Source organism: Puntigrus tetrazona, chromosome 13 (assembly GCF_018831695.1).
Source record: "Puntigrus tetrazona isolate hp1 chromosome 13, ASM1883169v1, whole genome shotgun sequence".
Lineage (NCBI taxonomy): Eukaryota > Metazoa > Chordata > Actinopteri > Cypriniformes > Cyprinidae > Puntigrus > Puntigrus tetrazona.
Window position 1 is genome coordinate 22096976 of NC_056711.1, and position 15000 is coordinate 22111975.

The 15000-nt window shown below is 38.9% G+C and overlaps 1 protein-coding gene across 3 annotated transcripts in view; it reads left to right on the forward strand.

Annotated features, from left to right (window-relative positions):
* LOC122356966 (serine/threonine-protein kinase 32C) overlaps window positions 1-15000 on the forward strand; it is a 60869-nt gene that overhangs the window by 37409 nt on the left and 8460 nt on the right. For all 3 annotated transcript variants that reach the window (XM_043256105.1, XM_043256107.1, XM_043256106.1), the window contains exons 5-9: window positions 3793-3966; window positions 8807-8844; window positions 9031-9120; window positions 10865-10968; window positions 11518-11634. In XM_043256105.1, coding sequence (XP_043112040.1) covers window positions 3793-3966; window positions 8807-8844; window positions 9031-9120; window positions 10865-10968; window positions 11518-11634 — 523 coding nt within the window. The remainder of the gene's footprint in view (window positions 1-3792; window positions 3967-8806; window positions 8845-9030; window positions 9121-10864; window positions 10969-11517; window positions 11635-15000) is intronic.

Here is a 15000-nt window from a genome sequence, read left to right on the forward strand (position 1 = left end):
GACAGTAACGCTTTGTTGAACACTGAAGTATGTGAAGTATGGAAGGACAGTTTGACGTTGACAGCTTCATCTCAGCACACACTGTATATATAATGATTGTTTTGAAGCAGAGAGGATTTTCTCTTTTCTCTTTCATGTGTCTCTCCTGAACACACTGAGCTTTGAAGAGCCTCGTCTCTGTAAGTCAGAGGAGCTTCTGCTGGAGGCTGGGAAATAAAGAGGGCTTCCTCCTCCTCACAGGAAGCACTGAGTCTCTTTAAGCCTTTAAAATGTCACGTCTGCAGAAAGTTGTAATTACTGTATCCATTTACCCGCTCTGAGTCATGAAGCAGCGGGAGAACAGCTCCGTCACATAAACACACACACACACACACACACACACACACCGTCGGTATAAAACACAATGAACACCTCCATCACACAGACGGAGGTCAGACCTGAGCGGACGAGCGTTACGTGAACGATCATAGACTGATGAATCACGCACCGGATCTCGATATCACATCCTCTTATTTCAGAATAATCTATTTCAATTAAGTTATTATTAAGATTAAGTATTTATATATTTTTTTATTAATCATTTTTATATTTTTCATTTTCAATTGTGTGTCACTTTAAGTTCAAAAAATATGTCTGTAGTACTTATGCATTTTTATTTCTGTTTTAGTTATTTTTGTATATAAAAATGAGAAATGTTGTGTTGGCAACTAAACAACAGATTTTTATTTCTGAATACAATGTTTATTTTTAATTTTTTATATTTGTAATTTTGCTGCTTTTGTCATTTTTAGTAGTTATTTTTAAAAGTATAGTTTTTATACATTTTATTTCTGTTTTAGTTATTTTAATCAATAAAAATGAGAAAAGTGTTGGCAACTACAGGAAAAAGGATGCTTTTTTACATTTTATTTTATTTTTGGAATAAAATATTTAATTTATTAATTAATAATTGTAATTTTGCCATTTTTTTTACTTTTATTAGTTTTTAAAATACATCTAAATCGCTTATTTATTTTATTTCTTTTTTCTTTTGAGTTATTTTAGTACACCAAGATAAATGAAAATGAGAAATGTTGGCAACTGCCTGTAGTAAATTTTGTTTTCTGTATTTTATTTCAGTTAATGTATATTTTTAGATATATTTTATAAATAAAAGAAGATAAATGTACAATATAACAATAACAAATTCTAAATCACTGCCTGTTTAGCCCCGCCCACTGATTCTAATTCACTGCCTGATTAGCCCCGCCCACCGATTATACATTGATACCTCTTTAGCGCCGCCCACATGTCTACATCACTGGCTGTTTAGCCCCACCCCCAATTCTACATAGATTCTACACCGAGTTCTGTTCCGAATTATTACATTTTTTTTCTCTGTCATGTCATCTTTCTTTCATGGGAAATGTTTTGAAGAACAACACTGCATCCCATCGACTTCACTGTGGACAAAGGCCTTCTTCAAAATATCTTCTTTTGTCTTCCACGTCTTTCCAGCGAGTTGAGGTTCTGCTCGAGATGTTTTCTCCTTGATCTCTTCACGACCGCGTCCGGTGTCTCTGGTAGAGGACGCTCGTCTCTGCCGGAACTTTCCTCAACTTCTCAGCTCAGGAAACTTGTGAAGTTCATTCGGGACGTTCCTGATGAAGGCACCTTGTGAAATAAGGCCAGCGGAGAGGCGTTGACTGCGGGACATTCAGGAGAAATACTCTGAGGAGCCGTGTGTGTGTGTGTGTGTGTGTGTGTGTGTGTGTGTCGCCTCGAGTCGCTCGTGAAGCGCAGACAAGCGCTCCGTTCTATCTGGGACACTGCGAATTTTTTGAGGAAATGTTGCGCTCCCTCTGTTTTCCTCTTCATGTTCTCTCTCTCTCTCTGCATCCCTCGTCTCATTTGTCATCATGGCCTGATTATTTCAGCCTCTCGGACTCTTTCCAGTCTGCTAACCTTCCTCCTCGCTCTCCTGCTGTGGTGTGGGAGCGAATAAAGGCCGTCGCTCAGAACGCCTCCTGTTCTCTTACCGACACGCTGCGGTTTTAACCCACTTTTTCAGAATATCACTGTTTTTCTGTAAAACAAAAATGCGGCCTTGATGAGCAGAAGATACTCTTTAATCTAACAGATCCCGAACTTTTCCACAGCCGTGTAGATATGTTTGTGTCTGGAGAAATGCGTCTCTGCGTCGGTGTCTCAGTGATGCTAGTGAATGGGTGCCGTCGGAATAATCCGCAGCGCTCCGGTCCGTCGGTTAACATCTGGAGAAGACGAAAGATCAAACTAATCCAGAACCTTTAATGTCTTCAATGATAACTAGACTGATTCAGGTCTGAGTTTAATACAGCTCTAAACTGATACGTGTCTGGATTTTGATGCGAGAGACAACAAGAGATGTACTCTTTCACCGGAGGAAGAGTTATTCTGGATTATAGAATTGTATTTGAGTCAGATCCGGAGGTTTTGGCTTCTCGAGACGCTCATTGACGCCGGAGGGGGTTTGACCATTTAGACTGTAATATGTTTTGGAGGAATGATAGATGATTTATGGAAAGCGCTCTCTTTAATCGGACCGATCTGCGGGTTTCAGACGCTAAAGATCTGAGTTTGAGAGCGGCTCCTGACATCTTCTCGCCGACCCTGTGATCTTTAATATGAGCGTGATGCTGTCTCTGTCGGAGCGAATGGAGAGCGGCCAGATCTATAATAGATGTGCTGATGATTGGCTCTCAGACCTGCAGCCTCTTACAGACGGGAAATGAGCTCTGAAGTGCTCTCTCACACACACACACACACACACACACACACACACCTCTCAGAGAGTCCTCACTGCATCTCATGAGAGTATAATGAGAACGAGGGACTCACAGATATTCGGTGTGAAGTGGAAACTTCATTCGTGTGATCAGCAGCTCGTAATGCTCCACCGGTGTTATTTTAGCATCACTGACATACTATTAGAGTTATTACAGTTCCAGGTTTTATTCATATTTCGAATTTTAAAAATATGGACCACGAAACCAGCCATAAGTCAAAACTGAGATTTATACCTCATCTGAAAGCTGAATAAAATAATCTTTCTGTTGGTATATGGTCTAGAATCTGACCAAATATAAATATTAAGAAAATCATCTTAAGTTCCAATGAAGTTCTTAGCAATAAAAATTATATCTTTATGGTAGGAAAGGTAATATTTATGATTTTATTATAATTTATTATTATATCTGTAATTTTAATCATTTATATTACTGCTTTGGTTTTAAAGTAAATGGAAATGAGAATTGTTTATCTGGCAAGTAGCCGATTAAAAGTAGTTTTCTTTTTTTTTTTCTAGATACACTTCTAAACAAAATAATAAAAAAACATGAAGTTATTTTCCTTCGTTTTTTATTCTCAGTTTAGTCTTGGCTATGTGAAAACCAAGATACCATGCTAAATGTTTTTCTGGCAATTAGTTTTACGTTTTTTAAGATTTTGGGGGGGATTTTAGTTTTCGTTACATAATAAACGTGCACTTCCCTGACTCTGGATTTGTGGAGATTAGAGATGTCCGGCTCAGGAGATTAGATGCCAGAAGTCAGTGTGTGTTGAGCAGAAGTGAGCGTACAGATGAGATGATTGACAGCCGATGTAGACTGTGCCGACACTTGAATTAAAATCTCCGAATCAGATCCTCTCTACGACTTGACTCACCAAACCTCAATCTGAGAAAGACTTCCTAAGAGCTTCCTAAACCTCCCATAAACCAGGAGAGGGATTTGAGTGATGTCACTTCCTCTGACCTCTGACCCTGTGCTGCAGGTACTCGTTCCAGGACGAGGAGGACATGTTCATGGTGGTGGATCTGCTGTTAGGAGGAGACCTGCGCTATCATCTTCAGCAGAACGTGCAGTTCAGCGAGGACGCTGTGAAGCTGTACCTGTGTGAGATGACCCTGGCGCTCGACTACCTGCAGAGCCAGCACATCATACACAGGTGTGTGTGTGTGTGTGTGTGTGTGTGTGTTCACCCGCTTTCACTCTCACACACACAGAAACTAGCACGTTACAGATAACAGTCTCTTTTTAAGGTAAGCGCCAGCTCTGGGGTTGCCATGTTGAGAGAAATCAGGTGTCGTGTGTGAACGTGATCTTACTGTAGTGCATTTCTTCTTTCTTTCTTGGAGTGTACCAGACTAACATTTCACTACAAGTTGTACTTGCATGTGACAAATAAAAATCTTGACTAAATATCAGCATGTATTTATTCAAAAATACATTCACTGTTCCTCATGCAAACTCAGAATATTATACAAAGCTGCAATAGTTAAATATGACAAATAAGCCTAATATTGTTTATATATTTAATCCCGTTCACACCAATCAATCACTTTTATTTATATAGCGCTTTTTTATTATTTATACACCACCTCCAATACTAATGACGGACTGAGACGGATTCATTTCACTTTTGCTGTGAAAAGTCTTTTAATTTTGTTAAAGATTTATAATAAAAACAAAGTCAAGCCCTGCACAGATTTAAAAAGTAACTCAAAAGTAACGTAACACAACATAACTCAGGACAAAATATTGTAATGGTTTACTTTACTTTTTCAGTTCATGCGTTCCCTACGAATCAGACGTTATCACTCTCTTTTGTTTTAAGCTGCTATTCATTCACATTCCCAGTAAATATACCATGTTATTCAGTGTTGTTTTGTAATTGTTTTAATAATACAGTTTTTATTTTACATTAAAGCGTTTTGTTTATGTTACTATGTTAGCTTTTATTTTTATTGATTATATTTAGTTTTAATTGTAATTTTTTTTTATAATTTTGTCATATATATGTATATATATATATATATATATCACATGTGTGGTTTAGAGTAACGGAGCACACGACAAGTAAAATAAACTTAAACAGATTTAATCCTCTAAACGGGCAAAATAAATATAAACTGGCAGAACATAAACCACGTATGGACATCGATGATCAGACAAACATGAACTGAAAACACAAGACTTAAATACACAAGGTAATCACTAAATTAACAAGACACAGCTGAAGACAATAAAAGACAATTAACACGAAGGGAAGGCACATGACACCAGACAAAAACAACAACAAAGAGTCCAGAGACGTGACAATGTATATATATATATATATATACATTGCTATTTATGTTTAATTTATTTTTGTTTAAATTTTTTGATTATTCTGATTATTCTTATTATTATATTTATTCAATTTTATTTCAGCTCTGTTCATCAAGTTAAATAAATAAAAATTTGAAATGTTTCCATGGAAATTATTTGAAATAAAATAAGAGTAAGTATATTTATTATCAACATTTATAGTCAACATTTATTAACCAATCAATTCATCATTTTTATTTCTATAGTATTTTTAACAACACAGGTTGCATCAAAGCACTGTACAGTATAATGACAGGGATGTATAATGAAGAGAGAGAACAGTTAGTTATTAAATGCAGAGACTCTGGAATCAATTCAATGATAATCACTAGAAGTTAAGTGTCCCCAACAAAGAAGACAGAGGAACCAGAACCCCATCCATACAGAATGAAGAAAAAAAACCTTGGGAGAAACCAGACTCAGTTGAGACCAGTTCTCCTCTGACCGGACGCCCAGCACTTAACTTCCTGTTCAGTTTTAAACACAGCTGTGTCATGTAGTGTGTGGTGTGTGTGTGTGTGTGTGTGTGTTCTGGTCTCTGATGAACATAATCTCTGGGTGCTGATCCAACATCTAGTCTGGATACAAACTGTGAAACAGATAAAGAAAGAAACAGGACTAATATTAGCGTAGATGCCATTCTTTTTACGATGTCAGGAGTACATTGTGTTTTAGGAGTAGTGTTCCCGGTTCCTGCTGATCTGATTAATGCAGCCTAAAAACCCTTTAACGGATTTGAATAATAGAAGTGTGTTGGTGTGTTATGTGTAGACTAAGTTAAAAAGATGTGTCTTTAATCTAGATTTAAACTGGCAGAGTGTGTCTGCCTCCCGAACAGAGTTAGGGAGATTGTTCCAGAGTTTAGGTGCTAGATAGGAAAAGGATCTGCCGCCCGCAGTTGATTTTGATATTCTAGGTATTATCAAATGGCCAGAGTTTTGAGAACGCAGCGGACGTGCAGGACTATAATGTGATAAGAGCTCGCTCAAGTATTGAGGAGCTAAACCATTCAGGGCTTTATAGGTAATTAATAAGATTTTAAAATCTATTCGATGTTTGATAGGGAGCCAGTGCAGTGTTGACAGAACCGGGCTAATATGATCATACTTCCTAGTTCTAGTAAGGACTCTGGCTGCTGCGTTTTGGACTAGCTGAAGTTTGTTTATTAAGCGTGCAGAACAACCACCCAATAAAGCATTGCAATAATCTAACCTCGAGGTCATAAACGCATGAATTAATATTTCTGCATTAGAGGTTGAACTAGAATTAGATGTTGCATTAGATTTAGTAACGTAATTGCTTTTTAAATTATTTTATTTAGTTTTAAATTTTATTAATTTCCAGTAACCAGTTAATACTTGTCCAGATGAAGAAATGAGCTCAGTGTGCCTTAAATGTGTCGTATTGACCTCCTCGGTGCTGAAATGATTATTAGTCGGGAGTCTTTATTATTCACTTTGAATTAGAATAGTAGAAGTCTATGATGTGTTCTTCTTTAGAAAGCGGTGTGTGTGTGTGTGTGTGTGTGTGTGTGTGTTTGCATACCGTCTGCTCGCAGGGATTTGTTGTGTAATTGCATGTTTAGTTCTGTGGGGCTCCTCAGGGAGAAGAGGATCCTGTGCCAAATAAAATGTGTGGTTGTCTTGTTTTGGGCCCCGTCACAAACGCTTTAGAACAGAACTGACAGTGAACGCAGTGGACTGAATCTCTCTCTGGCTTTGATAGTGTGTGTGTGTGTGTGTGTGTGTGTGTGTGTGTATTAGTCAGTCACATTGTTTTCTCTGCGGTGCATTTTGCTCTATGTTTCTGAGGAGCGTTTCCAGTCTATAGTATTATTTAGTTGCGCTAACTTGGGCAGAAGTGTTTCCTAGCAACAGTGTGTCGTGTCACGCTGTCACCGAGGTAAAATTAGTCCAAGCGGAGGATTCCTGAAATCAGGAGGGTGAGCGGAGCATCTGGAAACATCCGACAGATCCTGCTCTGGTTAAAGACTGATCTTTCAGAGCTGATGCTGCAGGCATCCTGGTGTTTGTGCTCCAGATTCCTCAAGTCATGTGTCTGTAGGGGTTCACTTAAGATGTAGAGATGAACCCTTTTGACAAACCACCTAGCATTCATCTATAACAGCCTAGCAACGACCCACAATACTCCAGCAATTTCACAGCAACACAATAAAAACAGAAACTGCCTTGAAGCCACTAGAAAACCCTAGAAACAGCCTAGCAATGACCCAAAATAACTTAGCAATCTCATAGCAACCCATTAAAAACAGAAGCTGCCTAGAAGCCATCGAACACCATAGAAACAGCCTAGCAACGACCCAGAATAGTTTAGCAATCCCATAGCAACACACTAAAAACAGAAGCTGCCTAGAAACCATCGAACACCATAAAAACAACTTAGCAACAACACAGAATAACCCAGCAACCACATAGCAACACAATAAAAATAAAACCTGCCTAGAAACCATCAGAATGCCATACAAACACCCTAGCAACAACATAGAATAACCTGGCAATCCCATAACAACATACTAAAAACTAAAAACTATATAGAAGCCACCAGAAAACCCTAGAAACACCCTGGCAACGACCCAAAATAAGTATATAATCCTATAGCAACACACTAAAACAGAAGCTGTCTATAAACCATCGAAAAACCGTAGCAATAACCAGAATACCCTAGAAATCTCATAACAACACAATAAAAACCAGTCGCAAACATCGAAAAAACATTCTAGTAAATCTCTGGTAACACACTAAAAACATTTCAAGCACATGAAGAACTGTATAGCAACCCCTTAAAAAACCATAGAAACACCCTAGCAATACTCTAAAAACATGTTTTTAACATGTTTGTAAATCTACAATATAACCAAAACAACTCGCTTCTGTTCACAGGCTTCAGGCCTTACCTTAGTAGCTTAGAACCTAGTGCTAATAGTTTATAGAGTTATAGAATTGTTTTGTAGAGTTAGGATTAAGGCCTTCATTAACCAACTGGAGTTGTGTGGATTACTTTGATGATGAATTGATGTGCTTTTAGGAGCTTCAAAAACTTCTCTGCCATTACAAAGACCGGGAAGAGGGAGGATATGTCACATAGTTCAGATTGTGTTTGTCTGGAAGAAGAAAGGCGTGCACTGCACGCACAGGATCATTTTAATTTTTGGGTGTGCTATTCCTTTAAGGATGCGGTAGATTGTTTTGAAGATTGTGATGTGTCGCAGTCACGTCACTGCTCTGTGAATGTGTGTGTGTGTGTGTGTGTGTGTGTGACATCTCTGTGTGAATTAATCCCATCATGCTCTCTGGCATCTTCATGACAGCAGGGGAGCAGCTCTCTGTTAATTAGCTGCGAGGCAATCAGAATGACGCTTTAGCTGGACGCCGCTTTATTCTTAAATAGTGTGTGTGTGTGTGTGTGTGTGTGTGTGTGTGCATGTGTGTGTGTGTGTGCAAGCTCGTTGTAATTATTGAGTGGTGTTGAAAGTGTGATGGCCCCCTGAGAACTGAACATTCACACAAAAGAAGGCTGTGAAGTTTTGAAAACATGCCAGAGAGAACTGACGTGTAAATAAAGTCCAGGTGTTGATGTCATGTGAACTGACGTGATGATGTCTCCATCTCTCCACACAGGGACATCAAACCGGACAACATCCTCCTGGACGAGCAAGGTGAGGTGTGTGTGTGTGTGTGTGAAGCTCTCAGAAATGGTTCAAGGAGACGAGTGTGTGTTCTCTTTGCTCTATTCGTGATGTTCCCTTTTTTAGTACGAGGGAATTATTGCCCTGGATTTCTTTGGTAGTTCTCACATCTGTGTGCTTGAGCTTCAGCTCCACTTCTTGTCTGTTGTTCTTCAGGTCATGCGCATTTAACAGACTTTAACATCGCTACCATAATCAAAGACGGCGAACGAGCCACGGCGTTAGCGGGTACGAAGCCTTACATGGGTAAGAAATATCTCATCATCTACATCATCGATCCGTAACGCGACAAACACAAGAAATTATGACGAATTCTTCCAGTTTTCATTTGATATTTTCTGTACATAGTACTGTGGAGCTCTCAGTGGTTCTTAACCAGGGCCTCAAGATGAACATGGCCTTAAAGGGGTCATATGATGCTAAAAAAAACATATTTTGTGTTTTTGGTATAATTCAATGTTTTTATGTGGTTTAAGGTTCAGGTCGGTTTGTACAAAGCTCATCGTTCTACAACAATGGGATGTGTTCTGACTGGCCAGATATCTAGTGCTTTGTGATGGTTCTGTCAGGTTCAGGAATCAGTTCTCCTTAAATGTGCTGAACACACTCTAATATTTGTGTTCATCTGTTCTGGACCAGTGCTGTAAACACAACTTAACACTGATTTCTAGTCGTGTCCTCTTTTAGAAACACAAAGTAGCTTCACTTTCAATGAAACACAGCGTCTCCGGAACATGGCGCCCGCGGCAACACTACACACAGAATAATAGCGCCGCCTTCTTTTTTATGTAATCATTTGGGCGGAGTTATGCAAATGAGCCCACTATGTGACATAAAAGGTGGGGGCGTGTTTAAGGGGCTGTGGACAAGTCATATAATAAAGAATAAATAAAATAATTAAAGCATTTTTTCAAAACACTGCAAAAAAAATTCCTACCACATTGCAATAACATGGTTGTCGGCATTAAAAGGTATAATTTTTATTGTTGTCCTCGTGATGGAGCAGCGGTGGAGCGCTCTTCCCTTCAGTTTAAAGCACACACTCCGCTCACATACTCCTTTCAAATAAATCTTCAACTTAATATGCAGTATAAAACTGTATAAAAAATTATAAAAAAATTTGTTTCCTTAATGTTTCTCTTGTGGCCCAAACACAACAGCCCTATAATTGAAGGGTATACATATATGTATATGTATTTCTTTATATATGTCACGATCGTGGTTTCGCGGGAGAAGGAGCACTCGAAAAGTAAATAAACTTAAACTGATTTAATCCAATAACGAGCAAAATAATAGATACAGGCAGACAGGACATAAACCACATGTAGGTAACCTCGACATTCGGACAAACGTGAACTGAAAACACAAGACTTAAATACACAAGGTAATCACTAAATTAACAAGACACAGCTGAAGACAATAAAAGACAATTAACATGAAGGGAAGGTAGGGCACAGAGAGCACATGACACCAGACAAAAACAAAGAGTCCAGAGACGTGACAATATATTTAATATATAATATATAATATATTTAAAAATAATTTTCAATGAGGACTAGCCTAAGCTAACCCAGATAGCACAATACACTAAAGCAGATCTCAGAAACTGCTGCATATATGACTGAACCATAAAAATGATAGCTTATGAATACAGTTATGTATACAAACAAATCATCTTTACTTTCACGTCCTTTAAGAAATATTGTGGGTATACAATATTTTTAATAGTCACCAAAACCATAGTTAATAGCCTTAAACCATGGTAAGCACAGATTAACCGTAGTATTATTTGTAGTAAAACTGTAACGGTGTAGTGCAAGTGTTAGTCAATATATCCAAACACACTGTTTTTACTTCACTGTTACTAGAGTAAAATCATGGTTAATTCTGAGAGCCACTAGGAGCTTGAACTGTCAATCAGGCGGTCTTCTCTTCAGACGTCATGTTGTTAGATCTCATCCCATCTGGATCATGTGTGTTCTCCGAACAGCTCCAGAGATCTTCCAGTCGTTCGTGAGCGGAGGAACCGGTTATGCGTTCGAGGTGGACTGGTGGTCGCTGGGCGTGACCATCTTTGAGGTTCTGCGAAGTTGGGTACGGTATTTCGTTTTTTGCCCGTTTACTTTTTTGCAGATGACAGCGTAATGTCTTCACTGATGAGAAGTCTGCGATTCCCAGGAGCTTGATTGTGGAGAACCTAGGTGGCTGTGGTTTTTACGATCTTCTGATGCTTACGATGGTTTTAGGAAACGCAGCTCGATCTAGTGTTAGTCTCCAGCAGGTGGTGCTGGTACTTAACTAGCTCAACCTTCTTCCCTGGCCCTATAAACCAGCGTGGACAACTGTGCAGATTCTTTCAGAGTTTGAGCAGGACCGAAGCTAAGGGGAACACCCTCGACCTTCAATAATTAGCATTAAAAGTCATATTGATGTTAGGACAAGATGTTCTTAAAGTAATTGTAAACTTCTTTTACTAACCCTAAACCTACCCTAACAGTCTCCTCTGAGAGTTAGTTGACACATAGTTGCAAGCATCGTTACTTATAGTTAGTAGGATATCCAAACAAAGTGAAACTTTTTTTATTGAGGTGTTGTTAGATTTCATTCGTTACACAGTAATGTCTGTCACTGTCTGTCTCTCAGAGGCCGTACGACATCCACGCCAGTAACTCGGTGGAGTCCCTGCTGCAGCTCTTCAGTACGGTCAGTGTTCAGTACAGCTCATCCTGGCACAAAGACCTCATCTCGCTGCTGAGGAAGGTGAGACCCGCACGCAACCAGCGCTTCAGATCAATGACCTTGCAGACACTGTTGTTAAAAGTAATGTGTTACACCATGTTACACTACGTTACATCCTAAAAAAAAGTCATGCGTTACGTTACTTTGTAAATCTGTGCAGGGCTTGCTTGCTTGTTTTTCTTTTCCAAAAGTTCTTCTTTTACGAATATAAGAACCTTTCACGGCAAAATCTTAACAAAAGAAATATTGAATCACGTAACACGTAACACAAATGTCAGATTACGTAACTCACGTTACCCATAACACTGCAACTGCCCATAGCTATGAAGGTAAAAAATTAGCGCTTGCTAATTTCAATGTGAAAACTTGTCATATTAATATTTGTATTTATAAGTTAAAAAGTTGCAGTCATTGCTCTGACCTGAAAAGCTGAGTCTTTCGATTTGCACACACAGATGATAATCACAACAATTCGAAGTTGCAAATTAATAGTTACAAATGTGTAAAATGACACTGACATAAAGAAAATGACACACAGGTGCGCTCAACTTATTTACTTTTGTACTTTACTTCAGTTTTGCTGTACGTCAAGTCAGTCGGAACAATCCTAGTCTCTGTTTTTTAGCCACTTGAGCTCTTATAAATACAGATATCAGAGAGCAGAGCTGGGGGCGGGGCTGGGGTGTGAATGCAGCCGATTTATTGGTCGATGTTTGATCGATGAACAAACTCGCAGCTTGCCCTGCAGAAAGAAACATGTTTTTGTATCAGTTATTTGTAAAACACTGCAAACTGTATTCATTGAATATCCTAAACATTTACAGGATTTTAAAACTAGGTAATTGTTTGTGTGATCTTGGTGGTTATTAGTGTTTTCTAAGTTGTTGTTCTATAGCTTCGAGTGGATGCTAGGGCTTTTTGGGTGGTTGCTAGGGGTGTTCTGGTTGGTTGTTAGGGTGTTCAAGGTGGTTGCTAGGGTATTCTAGCTGATTGTTTTGGATGTTTCGATACTATCGATCACAACATTCTCTTGGATAGACTAGAAAACTATGTTGGCATTAGAGAAACCTTAGCATGGTTTAAATCATATCTATCTGACCGCTATCAGTTTGTGGCATTAAATGAGGAGGTATCATATCAATCACAAGTGAAATATGGAGTTCCTCAAGGCTCAGTGCTAGGACCGTTACTTTTCAACCTTTACATGTTACCTCTGGGAGATATTATCAGGAGTCATGGTGTTAGCTTTCACTGCTATGCTGATGATACTCAGCTCTATATTTCAGCGCAGCCTGGTGATACACACCAAACTGAGAATCTAACAGAATGCATAGTCGATATAAAAAGCTGGATGATGAGTAACTTCTTAATGTTAAATTCTGAAAAAACAGAGGTGCTAATAATTGGACCTAAAAACCCCACATATAATAATCTAGAACACAGTCTATCACTTGATGGCTGCTCTGTTAATTCTTCATCATCAGTTAGGAACCTAGGTGTGCTGTTTGACCGCAATCTTTCCTTTGAAAATCATGTTTCTAGCATCTGTAAAACTGCGTTTTTCCATCTTAAAAATATATCTAAATTACGACCTATGCTTTCAACCTCTAATGCAGAAATATTAATTCATGCGTTTATGACCTCTAGGTTAGATTATTGCAATGCTTTATTGGGTGGTTGTTCTGCACGCTTAATAAACAAACTTCAGCTAGTACAAAACACAGCAGCCAAGTCCTTACTAGAACTAGGAAGTATGATCACATTAGCCCGGTTCTGTCAACACTGCACTGGCTCCCTATCAAACATCAGATAGATTTTAAAATCTTATTAATTACCTATAAAGCCCTGAATGGTTTATCTCCTCAATACTTGAGCGAGCTCTTATCACATTATAGTCCTGCACGTCCGCTGCGTTCTCAAAACTCTGGCCATTTGATAATACCTAGAATATCAAAATCAACTGCGGGCGGCAGATCCTTTTCCTATCTAGCACCTAAACTCTGGAACAATCTCCCTAACTCTGTTCGGGAAGCAGACACACTCTGCCAGTTTAAATCTAGATTAAAGACACATCTTTTTAATTTAGCCTACACATAACACACCAACACACTTTTTATTATTCAAATCCGTTAAAGGGTTTTTAGGCTGCATTAATTAGATCAGCTGGTACCGGGAACACTACTCCTAAAATACGGTGTGACATCGTAAAAAGAATGGCATCTACGCTAATATTAGTCCTGTTTCTTTCTTAATCTGTTTCACAGTTTGTATCCAGACTAGATGGTGGATCAGCACCCAGAGATTATGTTCATCAGAGACCAGAAAACCTAGATGCACCCCGTGGACAGATCACCAGATCCTGATGCACACACACACACACACACACACACACACACACACACACACACACACACACACACACTTTATACTATCTGACTCAGCTGAGTTTAAAACTGAACAGGAAGTTAAGTGCTGGGCGTCCGGTCAGAGGAGAACTGGTCTCAACTGAGTCTGGTTTCTCCCAAGGTGTTTTTTCTTCATTCTGTATGGATGGGGTTCTGGTTCCTCTGTCTTCTTTGTTGGGGACACTTAACTTCTAGAGATTATCATTGAATTGATTCCAGAGACCGTCTCTGTATTTAATAACTAATTGTTCACTCTCTTCATTATACATCCCTGTCATTGTATTCTTCTACTTTATTCTGTTCAGTGCTTTGATGAAACCTGTGTTGTTAAAAGTACTATAGAAATAAAAATGATTGATTGATGTTCTAGGCGGTTATTGGGGTATTTTAAGAGGTTGCTCTGTTGCTTTGAGTGGTTGCTAGGGTGCTCTAATTTGTTGTTAGGATGTTCAAGGTGGTTGCTAGGGTATTCTAATTGGTTGTTTTGGATGTTTTAGGCAGTTTTTGGGGTGTTCTAAATGGTTGCTCTGTTGCTTTGAGTGGTTGCTAGAGTGCTCTAGTTGGTTGCTAGGGTGTTCAATGTGGTTGCTAGGGTGTTATAGGTGATTGTTTGAGTTTTCTAGGTGGTTTTAGGGTGTTTAAGTGGTTGCTAGGATGTACTAGGTGGGTGCTATAGTTTTCTGAGTGGTTGCTAGGGTGGTCTGAGTAGTTGTGAGGGTGTTATACTGTAGGTGGTTGCTAATATGTTCTGACTGTTTTACCACATTGATCTGCAGTTGCTAAGGTGTTCTAGGTGGTTTCTAAGGTATTGTGGGTGATCGCTATGGTGATGTGTGTCGTTGTTAGGAGAGTTTTTTCTAGCCTGAGTCGGAGAAGCCTTTACCTCGACAAACTGTGTTAATAAGGATGAAATGGACAGAATATAGAGAGAGAGAAATGAAAACAGACGCAACGCAGATGGAGTCAGAATGAGCGAAGAGAG